This window comes from Lonchura striata, chromosome 4, assembly GCF_050655825.1.
Source record: "Lonchura striata isolate lonStrDom1 chromosome 4, ASM5065582v1, whole genome shotgun sequence".
In the NCBI taxonomy this organism is placed as follows: Eukaryota; Metazoa; Chordata; class Aves; order Passeriformes; family Estrildidae; genus Lonchura; species Lonchura striata.
Genome location: NC_140706.1, coordinates 59,293,962 through 59,320,362, shown reverse-complemented (window position 1 = coordinate 59,320,362; position 26,401 = coordinate 59,293,962). Strand labels below are relative to the sequence as shown.

The following is a 26,401-nucleotide window of genomic DNA, read 5'->3' as shown; positions in this document are numbered from 1 at the left end:
TTTAAAAAAAAAAAAAAAAAAAAGAAAGAAGAAACATCTGTGGGAACAGCTGCACAAATATTGCAACTGCCAGAGGAATAATTTCTTTCTAGCATCCAGGATTTCTGGGTTTGTGTGTTGCAACACTTAGTAGTGGATAATCACAATGACTATCCATGCATGTGACACATGATTTTGATCTCAATCACGGATAAGAGGCAAGAGCTCAACACCAGCCCACCACAGACATACAAACACACAGAGAAAAGCATCCAGAAACCCAAACTCTTGAAAGAATTGTCTAGAGGCTCCACAACAAAAAAGCTTATACAGCAAGTAAGCTGCTTGCTCCAACTTCTGGACAATCAAAATTCCATGGTAGCTAGTTTACAATCTTAAGCAAAGGTACAGCACAGCTTTTCCCTTCATCATTATCTCACCTTTAACAACAAGACCCCAAATTACTCAGAACACTTTCCAAGACAGTCTGAAATAAGCCAATGATGTCACTAAATAAACAAGATTTCCAGAAGTCTGTCTTCATCTCCTAGATACATGTCTGTGTTCACATACTTGTCTTTGAACTGCAGCAATCTGCTATGCTCCAACAGGATAGATTAAAAATTAGTTTTATCATGTTGTGTGCTATATGTTGGTAACTGCACAATTCTTATTTCCCAGTCCATGCCCAAGTAGGTAAGGTAAATATGATTAAAACTCCATTACAGTAATAATCAACTAAATTAAAGTCACTACTTCTAAGTACACACAGCAACAATATCTTGAAGCTACTGTACAATGCACAATTTGTTTAGGAATTACTGAAACATTTTTCCCCCTCCAAAATACTGAAAGAATAATCAACCAATATGGCCATGGAGGGAAGTCACCTCATCCAGCTGATTCACAAAGCAGGATTTGAAGAATGAGAAGCAAAGTTAATTGCCTGCAGTCTCTGCATCATTTTTCTTTCTCAAGAAACTCAAGAGGGGCTTTAAGCATACTTTAAGTCACCCTTGACTGTAGCACTCTCCCATTTTCTAAACAGTCATTTAGCACACTAGGATTGCTGCAGCACTTGAGCTTCTTCATCTTCCACCTCTACACAGTCAGCTCTCAAGATGGGTACAGAAAAAGCCTTACTTGTCCAAGTTCCAGCAGGCTTCAGGGGGTCTCTGCTCCACTTGAATTGATATGACCCATTGTACTTCATTCAATAAAGACTCATCCTGTAAAACCGTGCCTACACATTCTCACAGCACTGCCTGGAAACAAAATGGTGATCAATCTTTCTGCTTTTGATTTTTAAAGACCACAACCTGCTTTGCACCAGCAGCTCTTATCCTTTCTTGTGTCCACACATTCCTAGCTGAAGAAGGCAGCCCTTCATGATCTGAGGTCATTCAGCTCCTTTTCATCAAGCCACAAACAGAATATCAGATCTTTTTCCACCCCATATTAGTAATATTAAAACGACAGAGGGTCAGAACTGAACAAATGGATGGCTACAATGGGACAGAGATAATCCATCCAGCCCATCTCCAACTGTGACTGAAGTAAAATCTCAGAGAAACAGGATTGCTAAGACAAGCAAGCAGCAATACCCTGGGCTAGCTACCCCTTAAAGCTGGGTTTTCTTTTCACTAACCCATACACTGCAAGTACTTATTAATTACATCTTGTGCACAGTACTAACCTCCTTTCATTTCACCATCACTCCTGGACACAACCTGGGACTTCTCTACTGAAAAATAAGGGAGGAAGAAATTGTCTGTTTACCCCTTTCCTGCCACTTGTTAGTGAAGTTTCTGAGTCATTTCATCTCCACACTGAAAAGTTTCTTCCTGCTGCACTGTTTTTGCACAGAAGCTGTCCTTGACCATTCTTTTTGTTCTTTTTAAGACTTTTTCCAGCTTCAGCTGTCAATTAGCAGAACCTTCCTCCCCTCTATCCTCCTTCACATTTTTCTTCTCACAGCACAGCACGTGGCAGCTGGGGGAGGTCAAAGATACAACTGAAAAGGCAGCTTATGGAAAGTCCAGGATGCTGCTGCCAGAGCTGAGGTCGAGTCAACCAAGCAAGGCTTTCTCTGCCTGCTGCAGGAGCACCCTGCCTGCACCTGGGAGGCAGTAAGATCCCTCCAGATATCACTGAAAGAACCAAACATGCTTTTTCTTTGATTAGGGTGGTCTGGGCCAAAATGTGTTGGCTATTTCCTTATTTTGAGCTATTTACCTGTTTGCAAGGAGGCAAATTGCTGGGTTTTACTAATGCTTTATGATTGTTCAATTTGATAGGTCTAGAGTATCAGTCCACTTAAAATTCAAGTTGTATTTTCTTTTCTTTGTTAACAAATTACTGTTCTAAAAGCAAAGGTAAATGTGGGAAAAGAACCATGGAAATACACCAACTACTACTTGGAAGTCACACAAATGAAAAATGCCTTTGCTAAAAAGCTACTAATCATAATTGCCATTACACAAAATCACATAAAATTCAATATAGAAAAATGAAAGGTATTTCACTATAAGAAACTGTACACATTGCCAAGGAATTCAGCATGTGCTGAGATTTGTTTCATTGAGCAATGGAGCATGAGAGCCCCTCCAAACTAAGTACAATAGCAAACAATACAAGTTTGTTAAAGTTAAAAGCAATGAGCTTGTGTGTTCCTGCAAGATCCCTGGCCTGATGGTGCATGACATTTTCATTAGAAAAGCCCAATGAAAGTAGAGCTGAGCCAAACAGACAAAATTAATTCAAACATTTAACAGATAAGTCAAAGACCATGACCATAAACAAAAAAAAAAAGCACCACACTGCAGGTGGCTTCCAGTCTCCAAGCAATTATCTTATTTTGCAGTGTAACCAGCGACTCGGAAGAAAATTGAAGAAAAAAAAAAATGACTGCAAAGTTGTGCAGGTGACAAATACCAAAGAACTTGCTATTTACAAAGAGGAAAGGCCACTGACAGCCAGCCATCTGTCTGTCTGTGCACCAGTCCATGTCTCCTTGTTCAGCAAGTGCTCAAGCTGGGGAGAATTCACAGTACCTGAGAGCATCTTCTCTGGAAACCATTTTAAAAAGTGCTGGAATAGAGAAAGGGAGAAGAAAATGAAGAAATGAAGAAACTGTATTTTCCACTTTTAAAAAGAGAAGGTAAATAAAACAGTAACTCTAGAGAAAGTAGAAATCCGGATAGAGAAGGCTGTTAAACTTACAAAAAGCTAGTAAGAACCAAAGCTAACAAAGCTGGTGGTCAAAAACACACAGTAAAGCTGACTGATGATAATTACACCATATGAATATATTGGAGAGTCTATCAAATTACTTTGTTGGCAAAACAGGGTAGTCTTCACAACTAAATGATCTAGCTTATAATGGAAGCTAATCAAGGCCTGTTATGGTTTATTCTGGATGCATAATCAATTAAATACAAAATAAATTTACAGCTTCACTCCAGTGCTTACCACAACCGATTTTCATCACCCAAACGTAACTAGCAAAATGGTGAAGCACAAGGAAAGAGTCAGGAAACGTACAAGAAACTGCTATGCTGCTGAAGCTGAAGTACATCCATCTTTGACAGGCCTGGTATTTTCATGTATTTTTGAATGCTTTCAGCTAAAAAAACTGCAACCTAATCAATATTTTTCTTAATAAATGCAGGCAACAACTATTAAAAACAATGCTAACTTGAAATCCTTGCTTTAGCGTAATAATAGAAACTAACACACTAAATCCTACCACTCACACTTTCTACAGTCTTACATGAAAGAAGATAATCTAAACTTGGGAATTTGGCCTCTATTGCATTTTTAAGTTTCTCCTAGGACTGGCCGCAGAGTAGCAAATGTCATTTAAAAGCTGTGTGTTTCCTTATCATCCAACACTATGAGCCACTCACTTTACCTGGAGTTCTTTGACATAACAGAACACCAAGTTCCAGACTTGGAGCTGTACCAGATACATTCCTGCCATGTTTCTCTTGGTTTACAACACCAAGAGAAGACAAACTTTTGTTTTTCTCCCTGGCTGAAAGCTAACATACATTCACCCTCAAAACAGCATAGAACACAAATGCCACCGAGTATGATTAAGTATTACACGCTTTTCCAAGAGATTATTTTAAAATAAAAACTGCATCAAGCATTCCCTCTGTCCAATATAGAGAAAGCCCATTAATAGTTCCAGAAATGAAACATACTTCCAAAGGCCATCAGATCACAATAATCACAAAAAAGTCTACACAGAAGACAATTAAAGTTAGCAGATAAAAATCACTTCGAACTACCCACCATGAATTTCAACTATTTTTTTTTTTTCTTCTGCCTGGTGTGCTTAAAAAAAACACCAAGATTTTGAATCAAGCAACAAAACATGATTGTGTGCTACAGCTGCACATGGAGGTCACAGAGGGGTTTGATTCTGGCTGCTTCTGAAGACATGACCTTATCAGGACTTCAAACTATTACCTGGTCCATTTCTTAACAGAATCCTGATTTCTGTCCTTCTAAACTCCATCTTCAGAAAAATGAACCTAGTTACAGAACCACTAATAGAAGTGATCTTCATGAACCAGTCTGCAAACCCAGGAGAGACACACATCAAAGGAACAACAGCCTTCCTTTCACCTGACTCCAACAGCACATCACCTTACAGCACAAAAGAAGTCATGCCTTCCACATAGAACCACGTTTTCAGTTGAATTTTCTACATGGCTGTATATTTTTTACTTAGTTAGCATGTTGTTTGCTGGGTTTTTGTTTGTTTGTTTGTTTGATTGGGTACTTTTGCGATGGGCACTCCACTTATTCCAAACTAAATCTAGTTAGTTTCATAAAATACTGAAAGTCAAGTAAAGAACAGGAGCAGGAAAATGTAGCTGAGAGACAGGACAACAATGAAAGAAGAGGCAAGTCTAATAACTTTAGATACCATGCACAAGGAAACACGCTTTAAGCACATTTATTTTTAATGTTAAGTCACTCTATCACACACTGGAAGATGCCTTTTGCAATAACAAAACCTGCCACAATATGAAAATTTCATGGGACTGGTAACAGGCACTTGACTCTCAATCCTTCCTTCTCTCTACCTCTGCCTGTAACACTTAATGTCTTCTGTGACTGTGATATTGAACTTAAATGACTTTTAGCTAGGACAAAATACTTTGCTCGCTGTACTGCTCAGTCCCACTCCCATAATTCTTACCTCAGGAGGAATCCTGAATGTTCAGAAGTTGCTGTCACCTCCTAGGTACAGAACTACTGTGCAACAGAAGAACTTAACAGCATCCTAATACCTGCTGATCTAAGAGTTACCATCATCCTCTCTCTGCAACCATGCTACTGAACAGACAAACAGAATTCAGCTTAATATTAGATAAATTCTGTGTTATGAAGTCACTGTGCTACACGGGAAATTTGTTTTCTCATTTCTGACTACTCAGGACAAAGGTACCTATCTAAAAAAAAAAAAAAACAAACCTGCTGTTTACTTCCAGTCATCTCTTGGAAAAATTTTTCTATCATCATCAAACATGAATTATTTAATACTCTCCACCCTGCTGGAAGAAGAAAACTCCCAAACTGACAACATACATACATATTACTGCAAAGGAAGATAGAGACCAATGTTACCTTCAATTTCCTTCACAGAGAAGAAAAAAAGACAAGCCAACTACTCCTTCATGTTAAAAAGAAATCCACTCAGTGGCTGTAAAAATCCATGGAATACCATAATCGCAAAAGAGTTAGGCAAAGTCCTCCTTTCAAGATCTGTCCATCACAAAACCCAAAACTGCAGAAAGCATAAAGGGGTCTGATTTCTATTCAAGTCAACAAGCAGCCGGATGACCCACACTCAGCCCGGACCCCTGAAACCAACAGAAACGCATCCTGTTAGGAAGCCTTTAGCACTGGCACGAACTAACAGCGCCGAAGAGCACTGCAAGACGCCGGCAGGCAGAGAGCGGACCAGCACAGCAGTCTCACACACAGCCGCTGCCAGCGCTCCGGCCGGCGCGGAGCCCGGGCCGGTCCCCGCCGAGCCGCGCTACTCACCCGGCGCCGCCCGCCGCAGCAGGGCCGCCTCACGCAGGGCCGCCCCGCTCCCCATACACGCGGCCGCGGCTCGGGCACGCTCGGCACCGCCGGCAGCCGCTTGCAGCCCGGCTGCGCTCACAAGTTTCTCCTCCCGCCCCCTCCCTCAGCCGCTCAGGCGACCCGTGCGCAGGCGGGGCTGCCGCCGCCAGCATCCCGCGGGGGTGCCGCGGTGCCCCGGGAGCGGCGGCGTGCGGGGGTGATGGATGGCGTGCGATGTGCCGTGAGCGCCGGCCCCTCAGGCCAGCCCCCGGGTTTCGGGTTTCACGGGCAGCTGGCAGCCCCGGGGCGCGCCGCCGGAGGAACGCGCCTGCCTGCCCAGACGCTCTGGGAATGCCAGCGCCGGGACACCCGCCGGGAGCCGGCCGGGCTCCCTGCCGTCCCCCTGAGGGGACACATGGACAGCCCGAGATCCTAGGCAGAGTTTTGCCGCCCCCTCTCCTCTCTCCTTTGTGCCTGTGGTGCGGCTTTAGTCGACTGAACGCAGTCTGAGCAGCCCCGACTCATCCACTTCCAACAACACCTCTGCGACTTAGCACGGCTTAGCGCTCCTTAAGAAGGACTCGGGATTTTACCCATCCGAGGGCCTGCACAACGAGGGTCCAAAGGCCCGACTCTGACTCACGTTCACAGCAGAAATCGGGGAATTAGGATGGAAACGGCAGCCGTGCTGGGGTTTCGGGAGCTGCTGTCCGCTCCCCGCACAGCAGGAGCGATGCCTGCTCCCGGGTGACTCAGGAATCATGGGGCTGTGCTCTGCTTTTCCCCACAGTCAGAGGGCAGTGACTGGCATGGAACCTCCGTCCTCCCTTCCACCACACCACAGTATTGGTTTTGGTCGAAACAGCCTCTCAGAAATGAGATGATGCATTTCCTGGTCTCTTCTTTCAGATCCCCATCACAAGACAAAAAGCAGTTTCTAATACGATACCACCATGAGAGCATAAGAAAAAAGTTACTAAAAATGGTAGTTAAAGATGGCACAACATGACATTTTGAAGCTCAAGCAGGGTTCAGCTGACTGTACACACTAAAAACAAAATCTTGCACATTTTCAGCAGCACATCCCAGGCACGTGGCATTCCTCTAATGACTGGAGCTAGAACATCTGTAGAAGCTAGAAATAAGTTTTGCATGAGAATTTCAATATCTGATGAGTGCAGCTTGGACAGATGTAGGCACACTCCCACCAACTTCCCTCCTATGACCCATTTCTCACAATTCAGTGTTTGCTGGTTCCAGCTCCACCCAATGTGAAAGCACTAAAAAGTCCTCAGTACCACAAGAATAGGTACAACCTTTTGAAGGCAATCCGTTTTCTGATTTATTCTTCAGATTTATCAGCTTTTTCAGTAGATGAGGTCTGAAGATTATTTATGTAGTGTAGCAGGTTGCAGCAGTAAAAAATGGAATACCACTGCACTGGAGAAGTTTCTACTTTTAACAGAAACAAAATAATTCAGGTACCTGGTGACCCTACTGAGTCAAACCTCTGAACTCTGCTTCTCACTAATGCTACAGGAAGGGCTGGGGCCTGCAGCAGTCAGTATCACTACATTTTTGAAGGGGTATACCCAAGACACTTTCCTCAGCTTCCCAGCTTTTCATGAGATAACCAGCCAGAAAAGAGAACTAAGCAAGCCATTAAGCATGAGGGCTGGTCCTCGCATCTGGCTCTGGAAAAGAAATCCACAGAGACAAAGCAAGGAGGAGGCAGAGCAAGCTCATTCCTGTGATCTCCCTGCCAATTTGAGAGATTTGGCTAACAGAGGTCCTCAGCATCTGGAACAGCATGCTGCACCCCACCAAAATTCAGCTTCTCCCAGGAGCCATACCATTTTGAAGAAACCACTGAGTCTTGCTGACTCTCTGCCAATGTAATTTTAAAAGGATAAACAGGGTGTATCATACATGGCTGCTCAGGAAGTGAAAATAAACGTGCACAAACTTTAGATGGTGAGGAGAGCAGAATTAAACACATGCACAGCAGGATACCTATTCTGGCCTTCAGTTTGCTTGGCTGCCAAATTCAGGCTTTGAGGGAGAACAGCCAGAATGACACACTAGAAAAAACATTTTTTAGTGGGCTGGAAAGCCTTTCACCATCAAGGACCATGCCTGCTCTGATGAGGGGCCTGTATGTATGGCAGCCTCACTTTATGTATCACATTTATCAATATTATACAAAAATTTAACCCAGACACTTCTGTAAATTTTGTCTTTGCAGTTCTGCCTTTATCTGAACAACAGCCATATTAAGACATAAGACCTCCTGTTTAAATTATAGGAAATTACTGTTCTGTTAGTGTGCTGTTCTCTCAACAGAGAAGTAACCCCAGGGAAATTTCCAGCTACCGTAGAGAAAGGAGAGTGGTACAATGCACTTCCTAAGCACAGGGACACACAGGAAGCAAGCTGCAGGGCAAACTGGTACTGCTGGCTGCAGCACTGGGTAAACACTGAGTAAACCCCCTGGTCCTGTGCCAGACCTACTCCTGCAGGCAGCTCACAGCCTTGTGCCCACAACACAGGTGCTTTCAAAAGCTGAGCTGCAAAGCCACTCGTGTCCTTGAACAACTGATGATATGAAGTCTGGCTAGCAATACAAAATTACAAACAATAACAATGAGGAGACTCTTTGTAATCAACTTTCCTTCCTTACTTGGCTTATGGGTGTTCACTTGCTCCTGATCTCTCTGTTTATGGTTTGCTAGCTGATGCCATTGTAAAGCTGAAGTCTAGAGCATAAACCAGTTCATATTTGCAGTTTTATGAGCATTGAATTTCTTCAGCCTGAGCTGTCTTTTTTACATATGCATCATTGATATCCAGTCATTCATCAGCTATGTTAGGAAAAAAACAGTAGGAGCAGGCCTATAACTGGAAACAGTTTATCCAACTCCATGCAATGCACAATCAGGGAAAGAAAAGCCTGTTTTGGTGCCAGCAGTTACCAGATCATGTCAGAACTGCTTCGATATAACTCTTTAGATAGCAAGCCTAAGACTGAGACACTTCAAAGACTTGACCTTTGCATGGCAGGGAGCTAAGATTTTGAATCTTTGCCTCTGGAAGAACAATACATTGGTTTTTTCCAGAACATTTAATGACAAAAACTAGAAACACTTTACCAAACAATCAAACAGGAAGGAAGAAATCTGCATTTGCCACAGAGTGTTTGGCCCTGCTGAGGCATGGAATACCCTTGGCCAAGTGCAAGCAGTTCCAAAGATAATCCCCCTGCTCTGGGCAAACATGTTCCTAAGGCAAGTATCCAGATAAATGTACATATACACAATATTTGGAACACAACTTCTCTGCAGACACCTGTGCAGTCTGGTGAGCAAAGTGGGCAGAAGTCTAAGCAAGTAGGAAACAACACCACTTTTTTTTTTTCGATGTAACTAAACCCAGAAGGCATCTGCTGCCCCCGCAGATTCTGTTGTCTGATACCAACAGAGAAGACTGTACTAAATTCACTCTACACTTCAGGAAATATCTTCTCATCCTATTCTCACTGGTTATGTTCTTCAATAGAACAAGATAGACAGTCACTTCCTATTCTCATTTTCATGGAAATCAATTCACCTTATTAACTCACTCAGAGACAAACTCTGTCATATTCCCCCAGTGCCTGGATTATTTTGGAAGAGGCAGTATTTTTTTTTTAACACTAGTGTTTTAACTTTTGGTGGATTTTGAGTACTGGCTTACCACTACTTCCTTTGTTTATTCAATGGTACAGCTGACAATAAGGAAAGAACTGGAATTTCAAATAGCAAGTGTCATCAAAATTTAAGGCCACAAGGCAGAAAACAACTACAGGTCACTGAATAAATATACTCCTCTATCTTTAGTCCTCAGCAAGAAAAGGACAAGCCACACTCAGAATTAAAAGACACCACCCAGAACAGTGGCTTAAATCTTTACTGTTTCTCTAGGGGCAGGTTGTGCAAGATGTTTCACGAATGAGTAAAGTTGCTCACACTGACAGCCATAAAGCACAGACATGCAAGTCCTCAGAGACAGGGCCAAAACCTTACATGTTGAAAATGGTTTGAAAAGTGTTAAGTTCTTCCTTCCACATACAGGACACTTCTACTCAAAGTCCTCAAGCATGTTTGAATAATTTCTGGTTCTTCAAATCTATCAAAACTCTAGCTATCCAGCTGAGAATCATTTTATCTCAAATAACCCATGGGCATCCTGCAACTTACATATCCACTTCCTCCAACTGCAGCAAACTATTCCTTACCAGATTGTAGATTTTTCTGCTTTCCCTGCCTTATAACTTGCTCCATCGCTGTGTTCGGCAACTGAACCTCACACACAACAATAGTTACACTCAATATTATAATTCCTAGCTACATGTTTTCCAGAATGAATAACTGAGACTAATGTGGGACTCTTAAGATGTGTGTGTCATACATCAAATTCCAAGAAATTGTGATAATACTCCATTTTTTTAAAAAAGTGCTTTTCATCACTTCTCTATTTCTTTCTGTGCAAGTGCTCAGAGTAACCTTATGTTTAGATTGGATGTCAGTATTCAGCAGAGAATTTCTCCTCCTCTTATAAGAGTCCAAACAATTTTATCTGGTCTACTTCCTTCAAGTCCAGATTGTTGAGTCTAGAGATATACTAAAATTATTATGAAAAACAAAACAAGGTTATTCTGGACACACAGAAGGAAGCTGATTCCCCTGTGTCCTGACTGAGGAAAAGACAGTCACCCATGTAATATGTATTTCAAATTACATTAATGTCTTGTAACTGAGAAAGCATTAGAGGACACAGAATAGAGCTTCAGTAGATAAAGTGATGATAATGTGTGGCAAATGGATGCAGAAATGTAAAAACAAGACAACCAAGATCAGGAATATCAACACAAGGCTTTAAAACTAATGTTTTTGTTAAAGCACTCACTCACTACAAGACTTGACTCTTTCACAAGGCTGTTGCCAGGATCTCAGATTAGATTACACCACTTGGCTTTGATTTCCTAAACATCTTCCAGTTTTTCTCCAAGATTACTTTGGAATTAGCCCTTACTTGTATAAACATACTATTCTTTCCCAGCTATAAAACAATTTCATTTGGACTCACAGGACAGGCAGATGGTAACTGACCTTGTCTTTGGTTAGAAGCAGAGAACACAAGCAAATACATCTTTACCTGTTGCCATCCCTTGTAGGAAGAAATAAAAATTTAAAAACCCTTCCTAATGTAGTCATTCCATCAATGAATCTTGATTTACTATTGTGGGACACAGGTCAAAGCAGCAAATTCTGGATCATGTTTGCACAGGACAGTTTAGAATTGGATGTTTTACCTCTGTTCCTTTCTAAATAGAGAGTAAAACCTCAAATATACAAATATAACATGTGTTTTCTTCCAAATTTGACAATGGGCATTTTGCAGAGTAATTGGTGCCATGCAAAAGTAATGTGGTTTTTTAAAGTAAGTTTAAAAACCCCAAATAATGGGATCTTCCTAGAAGCTGAAATTCACATGGAAATAAAGGGGGGTTTGTCAGTACCTCTTGGAAACACTGACATTGCAAAACAAGACTTCTTCCCCTTAAAAATTAACATCTACCCTTATATTCTGCAATACATTACAGAAAACTCCTCAGTTGTCTATTTAGCAGTTGGAGCAGCCAAGATGAAATTAGCAAACCCAAAAATACTGTGTCAGGGTTAATTTTTGGTGATGCACTTAAAATTCATATATGTAGGAACACAAGCATAACTTAATTTAGAGTTATGTTCCTGCTATGTCATGTTTAAATACATAGTCTCACCTACTCAAAGATGCAGACTCTGAGCAACTTCACTCTCATAAGCAACACAGCTACAGCTGTAGCAGAAAATCAGTAGGAAAGAAAGCAGTAGAAAGCAAGCAGTAGGGGAAAGAAAAAACCAAGCCCTCAGAGCTCAGAGGAGTTTACCATTGGCCAAGCAATCTTCTCAAATCACTGAGAAGTGCATGTTCCTCATCAACAGTAAACAGCAGCTCCAGTTTATGTGGCCTCTCAATAGGATGGATGGAAAAACAGGAACAGCCACTCCATAAAGCAGCAGTACATTTACAGGGGAAAAACAGCAGCCCATGGTGAACATGGAATAATACACAGGGATAACAGCAAGAAATGTGATGAATTTAACAGTTAAGGCAGCAGGTAAAGAATTCAGAAAACCCTAAACAATGAAATTATGTGCCACTGTGTCTGTGCTTTGCAATTCCCATTCTAACAAGCTGTCTGCATGCCCTGTGCAGGGGACACTCATTCACATGTCAAGGCTGATCTCTGAGGAGAAATATGAAAACACCACAGAGCACGTACTCTTCAGGCAACCATGTTCTCATTCCTATGCTTTCTTGTAACAAAAAGCCTGTATAAAATGTACAGGTACAGTTATTGCACAAGGCACAATTTGTGTCTGTTTAAAAATGCTTAAGTCCATATCTATCACAGCAATTGCTTCTGGTGATATCTGCAGCCAGAAATCACCTTCTGAGTCAGTCACTGGTACATTAGATCAGTAAAGAATAAGCACAGAGGGATAGGAAGTCAGTGTCTCAAATAATTTGCACTAGGAAACGTCTGTATTTTTTTTTAGTTGAGAAAACCAGTACGACCATTGCATTATATTTACCCTGGTGGCATGGGAGGAGGGGGGATCTAGCAATACCCATGTTTCACCCCAACACAGATTCCCAGAAGTCAGTCCTAACCTCTTGGACTTCAGCTCTGAAGTGACAAACCCCACACCTCATGAACTGCATCATTTAAGGTGCAAAGGGCAACAGACGTAAGATGACCATGACCAGAACAAAAAAACAAGAGAGCAAAAACTGAAGACAATTGTTACCCACTTTGCCAACAAAACACTCTCCTGCACAAGACAACAGCCTTAGCCACCAGGGAGAAATTAGAAATTTTGCTCTTGACGACTTGGATAAGGCAGTAAAAAACTCACAAATAGCTTTTTGGGTCAGCTTTCATTAGTGAGCAAAAGCAAGAATGATGGAAACAAATTACTCTGTCCCATATTACTGAAGGAATTTTTAAAGAGTGATTCAAAAAGGAGCACTAAAATATCCTCAACTCATCCAATAAACTTGCTGTGTCAAGACTGCTACAATCAGGACTTGCACAATGCCTTAAAAATTGAGCATACCATTTCCCAGATTGTGGAAATCTCACCTTTTCTCAGGCATTCTTCCAGGTGCAAGTTTCCTTTCTAGCATTTCTGCATCATCATGATACCAATTGTCACAGCCTAGGTGTCTTGAATATGGTACTTGCATAAAATCTGGACCTTCTATTACCAAAACATTGTATATCAAGGGAACCTCAGTTCTTTAACAAAACCACAGATCATTTTCTTGCAGGACATTGCCTGCTATATCTATGGTTCTGCAATAATTGAAGTGTGGTCCTGGAATATCCATCAGGACTTCCTTCAAGGCAGATGCAAGTAGGCTGTGTCAGTGGCTGAATAACACCCAGAATCTTACTGCTGCACCAGAGGTTTCCAGATAAGTTATAATTTTCTACCCCTCCAAATAGCTTACCCTGTCAGTGTGCCATTGACTAATGTATCATGATGTGTTAACATTACTGATTGGCATCTGTGGTGCACAATATTTGTTTCATCTAAATAATCCCAGGAGACTCACCATTTCTCTTAGTGTTATGATGCACTCTTATTACCCTAGCACTGAAAATGCTTTCATTAAGGCTGCTGTTGCTTTCTTAAAGTTTTATTTTATTGGTGAAACTATCTGGACTTCTTTCCATCACATATTAAGGCATATCTCTGCAGTTACTCTAGTTAAGCATCCAGGGGAAGAAACAGTTAAGAATTGTTCAATGCCTCACCAAAACACGGATCACGTGGACTTGGTTGTCTACTGCTTCGGTTCCACTGTGATTCTGACTAGGAAAAAAAAACCAAAATAAAATTATTACAGCTTGCATGCATTTCACTAGTGGGCTGTTTGCTTCCTAAGTTCCACTAGGAGTTCTTGCTGCACTTTATCTTTAATGTGTGACAGCTTTGCAATACTGTAAATCTGACCAGAGACTTACAGAGTAAGTCAAAAGGTGAAATCTCATCTGAAAAGATAGGACACAATCCCATTCATATTTGTGGTTTGCTGATCCCAATTAGTTTAATCACATTTTCATGCTAAGCTTGGTTCCCCCTGAAGTGCTGGGAAACTGAGCACTCAAAGCTGCAGCAGTGTTTGCCATTCCTCAGCATGCATTTCACAGGAACTACAGGTAAGGAAAGCCTGAGGATATCCCAATTAAAGCCTTCAAATTCCAGCAGGTGGTTCAAGCGACAGATAGTTCTAGCAACAGATTAAGCGTTAACAGAAAGCACAGGAGTCCAAAATAATTTCCCTCCCTTTCTTTTGGATGCATCCTGAGGCATGACTGACAGAGAAACCTCCGTCTCAAACACTGGCATTTACTTCAAAAGACTAGAGAGAGTTCTTAAGCCATTTGATTTTAATAGCAAAAGTAAGGCTTTTACTTTTAGAGTCAAAAAGCCCCATTTGCCACTCAGCACACTCCCTTTGGATCAAGCAAAAATAGGAACCTCTTTCAGCTATCCTATACATAAAAGCCATTCTAGTGACTGTCCATTATTCTCCTACACATAAGCTGTTTTCAAGGTCAGTCAATTGACTCCGGGTACTTCTGAGATGTATTTTATGCCTTCCAGGTGCTTAATAAACCTTGCAGCAGGAAAAAAAAACAACTCAACTAGCTCTTGGGTTTCTCTTGCAATACCATTGTCTTCTGTTCTTTTTCCCTTTAGAGCTCCCTATGGATACTCCCCTCTTCATCAAGACCTTTTACCTAAGAATAACCATGCCAACAAGAACAGGATTTTTATATTTAAATGCTTTTAAGTGTCTATATTCTGGTTGCCACAGAAGTCTATCTTAAGCCCCTGTCACAATTTCATGATGCCATGAGCAGAGGCTACATGAAGTCAGAGAGTCAAATGAGGCAACATGACTGGATACCTAATCATGACAAAGGCTGCTGCACAAATCTCCACATGCCTCATTTAGTTTTATGAGTATTTTCCAGAACCTAATGTATGCCTGATGACCTGTGTACTCAAAGTTTTTAATTCCAGAGATTTTATCAAAGTGTCATGGCAAACAACCTCCTCCTCTAGGCAAGCAGTGAAATGGGTCACTTCTTGTAACAATGAGGTAATTAAAGCTATTTCTTCTAGAAGAAAAAATGCTTCCCTTCCTTAATTACTCAGAATAATGCTTTAAAGTCACAAAAACAGTGGGGATTACTACTTCGCACAGTACAATCTAGGACAGATGACAGACTCCTCATTTTTTGGCCCCACTATTTCATTGTGCAATTTAACCTGGTAAATTTTGTATTAAATACGTATATAAAGGACCTGGCCTACAGTTTATGTTGGGGTTTTTTCTTTTTAATTTAATCTCATTTTTGCAGTATGCACTGCAAGCACTGAGGTTACTGTTTGCCCCTCACAAGCAGGCTACAACAGCAAACACTTGCTGCTCCTCAGTCCTTCAGTGCTGTGGAAGAAGGCTCCTGTGGCAAACATCCAAACATCCAAAGATTCAAAAATGGCAAAACTGAGATCACACCTGGTATCTCCAAAATTAAGAAACTCACAGCTGCTCCCAGAAGGCCTTGGTCATGTAGTTTTTCTCATTGTGAGGGAAGCTGATGCCTCTCACTCTTTGAATATATTTCTAAGCCAATACACAATTCCAGCATTTAGACTCTACAGCAAATTCTGAAAAACAAAGGAGTGATCTGGCAGAGGCTCACAGTGATTCACACCTGGCCTACATGGTGTATCACTGTCTGTATCTGGTGTGGAGGAACAGAAACTAATGGATAAGAATGCAAACTGAACCCAACAGCAAGCGAGAGTAAATCAGATAAATAATACTAAGCAGAAATTACACTTCAGAAACTACCTTCAGGTTTCCTTTCCTTATCTGTCTGACCACCTCTGCAGCCTTACATGTCTCTTCTGATCCTCTGTCTTTGCTACTAGAGGTCTGTTTATCTCCATTTAGGGAGAAGCAGTTTTGGAAGACTTTTAGACAGCAGCAAACAGAAATTGTCCATGTAGAAGGAGACCTGCAAGAAGCATTTTCCATGCAAATGATGGCTGACTGAGGAAATAGCATCATATGCCTCATCTACACCTAGCCTTTCACAGGAAATTCCAAGCACTAACAAGTTAAAAGTTTCTCCTCTTTTTAACTCTTTTTCCTGGTAACACTTTCCCCCTGCACCAGGCTAGGATGTTACAATAAAGGTCCATGAGGCTGTATTTTGTGAATCTCTGAGGTAAAACTTCTGCCATCAGACACAAATAAATGACAGACTAGTCCCTATAAGTGACAGAGGAGCTGTGGGATGATAATACTTACTGAGCCCTATTTCATCCAGGTTCCCTTTGCCCACCCAAGCTTCCATCACCCATCTGATTTTGATCAAACAGTACAGACTGTGGAGTAGGAAGAAAATGTAATTGGTTACACAAGGAAAGAAACTTTCTGAGGAACCAGATCACACTGCATCTACCATTAAGCCCACAGTGGGATTCAAATCCCTTTCAGAGCGGCTGCCAAAACCCTTGCCAGCTCTCAGCCAGAACCAAGCTGTCAAACACAGACCAGAGCTTTGTAGCAACCCGAGCCTTCCTGCTTGCCAGACCTTGGGGACCAGAAGCGACAGAAAACGCAACACTTTTGTGACTGGCTTCCCCACCACTCCCAGCAAATAGCTACACTGCTAAAGTGGTAACAAAGCTGAAAAATTCGGGGTAGGAAAATGCATCCCAGACTGTAAAACCATTCCTACCTGATGCTTGCATACAAGTCATGCAAAGTCAATCCTGTAACTGGAACTTTTCAGCAAAACTGGATGCTAAAAAAAACCCAAAACAAAAAAAACACTGTTATTTCTCCTCCTTCAAAAAAAAATTGTAATTGTGGTTTTGGGAACTTATGGATACTGCAGTGGTAATGTCCCGTTGATTTCTTTTCTTCAACCTACCTGGCAAGTCTCAAAAATGAGACAGATATCATGAGGGGTATAAACAGAGAGCAGGATCCAGCCCAAAAAAAGCAATGAGCTAGGGGCCTTGAGATTTGAGTTCTAGTCCAAGTTTCTGCCAGCCAAGCAGATCTGGGAAACCCATGCTGCTATTCTATGTCTTTCTTCTTCCTCCCCCACTTCTAACACATCTGTTTCAACTTAAGCTCTCCAGGACAATGACTCTCTGTTGCTACAGTGCCCGTCATGTCGTGCTTCCATTAGGAAGCAACAAAAACCTTATATGCATAACATGACTATAGGATACCCAGGCTTAGTTCTCAAAGATTCTGGCACAGGATTTTATTTTCTGTATTTTCTGCTGCAGGGAAACAGGATGAAGTCACCCACTCATTGCACTGGAAGCAAAGTAAAGAGGAATTTGGACTGTGAATCCCATCTCAACAGATCAGGCAATGCATCTTCAAGTAACTGTATAGAGCACAAGTAAATAATACCTTGCCAACTTTTACCCAGACCATAAAAATCAGAGACAATTCATTTTTTCCCATATTTGGTGGTATGTAGATGGCCTGGAAAAGGGAAGTAAAAAGCAACGCAGTATTGGTCCCACTTTGTGGGATAAACAGTCTCAAAAGAGCAAATGAGAAGTGGACTCGGTAACTAAATTGAGTTTAGTTACTCAGTTTAGTTCAAAGCCTATGAACCAGCTAAGTGCTGCAGGAGGGCAATAAAAGCCCTACTAAAATCCACCAGTGCTTCACTGACCTATCTGTGGGAATCTACCTGCAGCAACATCCTGATGATTAAAAAGATACCGGCAAATGGACAAAGGAGGGGACTACCAAAGGGGAAATGGATATCCACAGCACAGATCAGGGTTCAGAGGAGAAAGCATTATCATTGTACTACTGCTCAGTCAGATATGTACTGCTAGATAGGCCTGCTATCTCCTGCCAAAATGCACTGCCCTGATGCTGCTTTAATACTACTTTAAAAATATTTTAAATTACTTTATCCATCACCCTGTCTCAAATGAACTCAAAGGTTAAGTGTTCTCACACACCACCTGCAGACCTTTCTCTGTACAAGGAAATGTTTCTATTAATTACACTGAGCATGTGTCATCATAAGAAATATAGGATAAGAAATACAGGACTGGTAAATAGAATAACTGAGAGGGTGAATTATAAGCTTTGGCTTCATATGATGAAGTGGCAAAGCAAAGATCTAATATGAGTGAATCACCGTTGATTTTAGTAAAATGTAATTACATTAATCAGTTGGACATTTCCTAGGGAAGAAAAAGCAAACCAAACTACAGTGACATCACAGAGCATGAAAATCTTTTTAGCAGAATGAGAGAAGAGCTTTTTGTCCTTGTTTTACCTTTGTCACTCAAAGCTGAAAAGATAGCCATTAGTATTATTCACATTACCAGGAACAGTCCACGGGAAAACTTCACCAGACCATAAGGTAAACTCACCAGGTCTTTATCTTGAAATATACTGTTACAGAATTTTAGTCCACAGTCTCCTTTTACAAGGAGAGGCACCCACCTATTTTGTGGGTGCTCCTTGATGGTACAGGCTGAGGCGTCAGTAATTCCGTGAGTTGCTTTTGTGAATATTATTGTCAAATAAGAACTGTTTATATTCTTTGCAGGCTGAAAGCACGTATGCATTTATATTGGCTGTTCACTTGTAATGGAAAATCCAAATATCTTGTGTATGAAATGATGTATGGCACATTTTGTTATGAGCATGGGGTGAGATGCAGCCAGTGATAACTGTGACAGAATGCAATGGACAGGAAAGAGATGACCTGGATAGAAAAGTAAACAATTTAATTGACTTTTAAATAGATTGGCTTCTGAAAAGCTGTAATTGATTTCCTAATATGGGTAGGATGTCCACAGCTCAATATCCAATTCTATTTTGTTTCCAGATTTTTTAGGAAGGATTGATTTGCTTAGGGTACTTTTGCTTAGCAGCTTTCCTGTCAAATAAAAAAGTTTTTATTTCATTGACAAGAACAGGATGGAAAGACTCCAGTGGTTTGAGGTGGCTGAGAGGCAGGGGTTTTTTTGGAGGTGTTTGTCAAGCCAAGGGAAAAAAAACATTAATGTTATATCAGACAATAAATCCTGAGAGATTTCTAAATATATTTCAAGGCCAGATTTTCAATTTCCATGAAGCATATAATCTAAACTAGAAATGGGGAATTTTTAGTGACATGATAAAGCACTCAGACATGGTCTGGTGGGTTACAATATCACCTGGACCCTTTCAATGTTTTTTTCCTTCACACCTCTCTTCAAGCCTTTTCTCTGTAGATCCCATTTTTTTTTCCTAAAATTACAGATTTGCTGCCTTAAAGCAGCAATCCCAGGAAACCATGTAAGTCACTGATACAACTTACATACCTACAGCCTCTCAAAATCTTAATGACACACCATTTTCCTAAGACTCAAAATTTCCCAACTCTTCTCACTCTCCTTTCATCAAACCCAAGATTCCAAGGCCAATCTGAGATGTTCAGGGCAGTTGGTTCCTGCCTTTTTCCACACAACTCACACTTCCAGTGTTGTAACATCACTTCTCTAAGTATTTTACCATTTCTGCCTTGTGAAATAAATCTAATGATCAAGCAAAATGGACAAGAGCACTGAAATTGACCTAAGTGAAAACCTATGCCTCAATGATCAGATCTATTGATGAAAACAATAATTGTTATCTAAACTACAGTTACTTCTATTCAGGCTATCCCCACAAGGGGCCATACCAAACTCCATCACTTGAACAAGTCCAAACAACAAGGAATCCTGGATCAAAGTGGCCATTTCATAGCCTCAAGCACATTTCCAACACTTAATTGATATTTCTGAACCTGTAACAAAAATATATTCTTTTCCAGAACGTCAAGCAAAGCCAGTTGTTGGCTTCATCAGCACAGGTCAGCACTAGTTAACATTCAGCTGCCAAGCATGAACATGTTTGACAATTATCTCAGTGGTACAAACTGTGCACGTCTCCCATTTCTGTGATAAAGTACAGAATGCCTCATTAAATGAGAGCACGCCGGTGGCATTTACAGCCCAAGGTGCTGAAAAACTTCACACCAGAGTTTCCCTTTCTGTCACTAGAAATAGGCTGCTCCAAGCTCCACACATAAGATTTTCAGATGCATAAATTGAGCAAATTACTGGTGTGTAAGTGCTTTATTTTTTACTTTGACTTGTGACATACACAAGTCAAAGTTAAAAACTATAATTAACTCCTAAGCAAATAAATGTGTCCTCATTTTCATCTGGGATCCTTTTCTTTATATTTTCATGATTCTTTGTACAATTGCAGGGTGTTCTGTGTACCTCAGCTTTGTCACAAGACATAACACATTATTTGATCACAACCTCCTGTTTATGTTGCCAGTGGTGAACTAGTTGAAGCACAAGTCTCAGGTTTGACAGTGGGGACTGATGACAGCTCTGTCATTGTTGTCAAACTACAAAGCCCTCAACAGTTTGCAACAGAGTGAAATTAAGTAGACAGTGACTTCCCTCTGTGCTGTTCCATTGTTCATTTTCCTCTGGACTATCCCTCTCTGTTTCTTACCCTTCTAGAACCCCCTCAGGACATGACAGGAAGACATAGTACATATTTAAATAGCTACTGCAATTATTTCACTACCAGGAGGATGGAAAAACAAGAGAAAGACTGAATCCATGCTGCTGAACTTCTCTTGCTGGTGTTCTTTTTAAATAGAACCTTGCCCTACAATAGCATCTGTGTTTCATCTTCCCTTGCTCAACTTCAAAGAAGTGTGGCTTTCCTTTGGGACTTTTTTGCTTAGAATACACTAATACAGTGGGAGCACTAGCAGGAAGATGTGTTTCTTGCAAGAACTCAGTTTGTTGGAAAAAAGAACTAGAGTATGTTTTATGCTCCTGCAAACCATTGGGGCCACAGCACTATCGGAGCTGATCCAAAGCTGACCACAAGGTAATAATTAGCATCTCACAGCAACTTTACAAAGCATGAAATTAAAATCTGGATAACAAAGAGGAAAGATTGGAATCAATCCACTGTCCAGAGCCTGGAAATGTCTGAATCAAATAATGGTGTTGCTCTATGGTCTCTAAATTATTGGGAATTGTAGCATTTCAATGATGCTTTTATCTACAACTGATATTCATTTGGAGGTTTTTTTTTACTTTTTTTTGTAATTTTCAACTGCACTATGAAGGAGTAAATGTGAAAACTACAGCATGAGAGAATTCTGGCAACAGATTACCACAATTTGCATTGTCACAAAACCATAACAAATGTCCAGATTTCTTTGTGATCAAACCCACAGCAACTGTAATTGTCCTTACAGCAACCATCTAAGTGCTATCCTTTCAAAAATTCATCCATAAATTCATCCATACCATCACCATATGATGTTTTCCCCTGTGGCAACATCAAAAAAAAAAAAAAAAAAAAGTCTTGTATCAACTATTTTTCACTTCTTCAGAAACATTATAACATTTTTTTTTCTTCTGCTGAGTGAACTGAGCCACAAGGGCTGAAATGTTCAAATGTTCAATGTTCATAAAAAAAGAAAAACATGTCATGATTAAAAGAAACCAGACTTGGTTCTTTGTTACAACTCCTAGTCATTACTCTACTTTATCCCTTTAATTATTTGGTGTTTCTTCATCTAAGCCTGTTAGAGAAGCTAAGCTAGATGTAGCACACATAATTAAAGCTGAGCTTCAGTATTCAGCTCTTTTCTATCTGGAAATTGCTATTATGAGACTCTTGTTGGCCAAATAAGAATGCAAATGTTCTCTTACGACAGAACTGGTGATGAACTAAGAAATATCTCTCTCATTAAAGGTGCAGCCATCTCACTTAGCATATCAGGTCATTGAAATCACTTGGGGGGAAACTTCCTCCTGAAAGAAAAGCCCTAGATTTACAATGACTGAAGAGAAGCTGATGCTTTAAGTGCTGAAAGGAGGTGTGCAAATATTAGATGATTGTAAATCCACTTAAGAAAGTGTAAGGCTGTCAAGGCCAACTGTTGCAAGACATTACTCATTTATACAACCTAACAGCTCAGCATTCCTCCTGAATGCTATAGCCACCCTGTCAACACAGGCAGTGTATTCTTTTGCTACAGACACACAGAAAAGTCAGCTTTAAAAGCTAATACAAATGCAGCCAGGATTGTTCAGTAAAAAACTTCATTTTTCTGCTTTTGGGCTTTGGGACATAGGAAACAGTTATTTCCCAGACAGGAAATAGCCACGTGCCACCCTGGGACGATGTACAAACAAGCAAAATGCTTACAGCAGAAACTGTAAAAAGAATACATACATTCTGTGCCACATGCTAAAACACTGCCCTGTACAGCAGTTGTGCCCTTACTCTAAAATGGATTAAACAATTCAGTGCATCATGCAGACTTTTAGATAAGGTTCTCTTCTGTCTGTGTCATGACAAGAGCAGCACATGTAAAAGGCCATTCTCAAAATAAAATAAAAGCATATGCTATAGCAATGTAATTATGTACTGGATATTATTTGGTTGTCCATTTACTCAATGACAATGAGTTTACCATCCTGTTCACTCGGAACATCCAGTTCAGAGCTTGAACAAAATGAAGACAGGATCTTGGAGTCCAGGGCTGCTGTGCCACTGGAACAGTACCCAAGCTCTGCTCTGCCAAGCATCAAAGTATGGCTGTTGTGGTTAGGAAGAACATCTGACACAGCTTTTCCCTGAGGAGCCAAAAATTCATATTTCTGATAGCACTGACAGCAATTTAAAAATTGGCCTTAGCTAGGATGAAAATCCCATATTCAGAATGCCATGCAAATTGTTATTTGTTAAATGCAGAAAATCTTCCTTCCACAAATACTCCTCCCCATGTTTTTTCCTTACAACAATGATCTAACATTTCAGATACCCATCAAAAGTGTTTCCACCTGTTCTTCATCTCTGTATTTCTAGATCCATCATTACCATCTTAGAATAAGTTCTTCTGTAAGGGGTCTCTACCACATTTAAGCTCCCCTAAAAGCACAGTACCTTTCACCTTTAATTAGTACACGCTCCTACAGTGGAAATTGCCTTATCAGTGGGAACTGCTGATGTACAGCAGTAAGCCTGTTCCAATAGCTGATTTTAGGAGGTTTACTTAGAACATAATTTTATGTAGCTTTAATAACCCTTTATGACCTAAAGTAACTCAAGAACTTTGCAGTCTGCATGATGCAATCTGAGCATTCCTTGGTGTTAGGACTCTCCATTTTCTTTGCTCTTCCAATTTCAAGCAATGTTTAATGGAAAATTACGGCTAATTTTCCTCCCAGCCCAAAGTCCCTTACCAAAAAATGTAAATATCCTCCTTTACCATTTTCCAAGAAACAGACAACATTGGCAAGATTCCTACAAAATCTTTTTCATTTATTTTGTGCTCTGTCTTAACTTTCACAGGTATTAGCAAAACAATAGCTCAAGTTATATCCCCACCTTCCAGGTGTTAAAAAAAAAAAAAAAAAAAGAAAAACAACATTCAATGACCATGGTTTCCTTTGCAGGCAATAATTGCACTAACATGCTACAATTTGTCTTTGCTAATTAGACTAAACTCCATGCCCACATTCACATTCTGATTCTGGGCCATTTGTTGCAGAGCTCTTCTAGCTACATTTGAAGCTACTCCTGTTGATAAATTACTTCTTTGTATTAAAAAGAGTATACAGACAAGTATCTGCAAGATCAGCCTCCAGGCCTCCTGTTTGTATCAGCAGCAATATTTCACCAGTGTTATTTAGCATTACTCAGCCTTGCAGTTTCCCTACTGGCTGTCACATGTAATTTTTATGATCCACTTCTTCTACAGCACTTCCTCCATCAGCACCATCACACAGAGCACCTCCAGAGTTCTGCTTTTAAGGGCTGATGCTGATGCCCAGTGGTTCAGCTGAGCTGCTGGCACACATATGAATGGAAGAGGGCCATTCATCTGCTTGACTTCACCAACAGAATCCATTTTGAGCTGAGTAACTTCAGAAACGTCAGACAGACCAAGAAACTCACACAACGAGAGCAGGACTATAAAACACGTCTTAAGCTGTGCTCTGCAAAAGCAGGGTTCAATGCTCATCTGTGTAAAATATTGGAATTTTTTTTTAATCTGTACTGACTATTAACTCTACTGCAATTTTCACTGTAAGAAAACTGACAAAACAACAACATCAGAGCAACAGCCTGAATCTCCTTTGTATCAGTGTTTCCAAAGAGGTAAAGGTTTACCTCAGCTTTAAAGAAAGAGAAGGGTAAACCAAATATTTTTTAAAGAACCTACAGTTCAAGCATTATTTCTAGAAAGCCTTGCTAGCTCACAACAACACACTGACATTTTTTTTCCTCAGTAATTAGTAGTACCTTTGTACCTCAGCAAGCTGGAGACCAGATCATCCACAGTTCTGAAAAGATGTAGTAAAACACAGATTTAGAATTCACTGAAGTATGTTGAATTGTTTTCTTCTGATTTATCCTTTACAAAATGCCACACTAAGACTGGAATTCACATAAGCAATGGCTCTAGGTAGACCTGCATCATGGATACCTGAACTGCTCATTTCATTTTGTCTTCAAAATTCCTTTTCCCATCCCTATTACAGAAATCATAACTGCTCTTGCATTCATGCTAATCTTTAATCTACATAATAAACAAGCAAATGCAACTGGCTGAAAAATTGAAGCCTGAAAATGTAAAAAAATGTATCAGAGCATGGTTGAAAATCATCTGAGCTGACTCTGGAAGCTGCTAAGGAACTACTCAATGCTCTGTCTAACCATAATTAGGAATTTCCTGCAGTCTATGAAGTAATGGTCCATGAGAAAAATTAAGAGATACTAGAAAAAGGGTCAGCAAATTGCTGGCAAAAAAAAATATCATCTTGCACAAGAATTATATTAACATTAGAATACAATGGAAACAACACGGAGCTGAAACATTTGGTAAGGCATACCGAGAAGAAAAACTAAGCAAAATCCAGTCATCATTAAATTATTTCATCAGAGAGGAAATACATACCAATAAACTTGTTCTAAAAAAAATTACAGTAACAGGCAATCCTTGGTGAAGACAAGACAGACATGAACAAGTATAGCTAGACAAATTTCTGAGACTCAGCAGGTGTCTGTTACCCACAGGAGTGTTTTAAATTAGGTCAAATGTATGTCTTAACAGTTGTTTTACTCAATCACTTGCTGAGACTGCATCCTGGGAGTTCAGATTGGACATCAGGAGAAGATTCTAAGAGTGGTCCAGTGAGAAAGTGAGTGGTCAGTGGAACAGGCTCCCCAGAGAAGTGGTCATGGCACCAAGCCTGACAGAGTTCAAGGATGATGCTCTTAGTCATATGGTTTAGTTTTAAATTGTCCTGTGATGAGCAGGGAATTGGACTTGATGATCCTTATGGGACCCTTCCAACTTGAGATATTCCCCAACTCTATTACAGGCCTGGCCTGGCCCCACCAACTACTGTTTGTCCTTCATCCAAAGCATACAGACAAAAAAGCAGCAGCTTCACTAGTTAGAACGATTTGAGAATGACCTTTTTTCCTCAACCTTGTCTACATTAGTAGCTTGACTTTTTCAATCTCTACTTCATAACATACACAGAAAATGGTTGCTGCTTTAAAGTTGATGAGGGCTCCAGTTACAGCATCCCACAGCACCAAAATATGAGCGCAAAACATAAATTATGTAAAGCATTGACTCTTTAGGTGAGGAAAACTGAGCATTTCAAGCACAGATTTTCACTGATGAACCTGCAGCTTCAACAGATTGCACAAGACTAGAGAGGTGTCCAGTTTTCTTGTCCTGTTTAATATGTTTAATGATGATCTGCATGAGGGGATTGAGTCTACTATTAGCAAATCTGCAGATGACTCCAAGCTGGGTGGGAGCATCTATCTGCTGTAGGGTAGGAAATCTTTGCAGAGGGATCTGGACAGGCTGGATACTCAGGCTGAGGCCAACAGCATGAGGTCTTGTGGCACAAGACCAAACGCCAGGTTGCAGATAAGTCACAACAAGTCTAGGCAGCATCACAGTCTGAGGGATGAGTGGAAAAGGACCTGGGGGTGCTGGTTGATATCAGCTGAACATGAGCCCGCTGTGACCAGATGGCCAAGATGTTCTGAGCCTCTCCATTCTGGA

The 26,401-nt window shown here is 40.6% G+C and overlaps 1 protein-coding gene across 7 annotated transcripts in view; it reads right to left on the bottom strand.

The window, feature by feature from the left end:
- The window catches only part of ARHGAP24 (Rho GTPase activating protein 24), a 197,785-nt gene extending 180,425 nt beyond the window's left edge, over positions 1–17,360 (bottom strand). The window contains exons 1-3 of one of the 7 annotated variants that reach the window (XM_085578196.1): positions 17,177–17,360; positions 16,982–17,047; positions 13,973–14,030 (exon numbers count right to left, since the gene is read on the bottom strand). Coding sequence is in view for 2 of the 7 variants with exons in the window: in XM_021549220.4 (XP_021404895.2) it covers positions 6,046–6,100 (55 nt within the window). In the remaining 5 variants the exon portion in view is untranslated. Of the gene's footprint in view, positions 1–5,622; positions 5,764–6,045; positions 6,493–6,709; positions 6,732–13,972; positions 14,031–16,981; positions 17,048–17,176 lie in introns of those variants that run through there. The other 6 variants (XM_085578194.1, XM_021549220.4, XM_085578191.1 and 3 more) reach the window with 6 other exon arrangements.
- Positions 17,361–26,401: the final 9,041 nt, after the last annotated feature.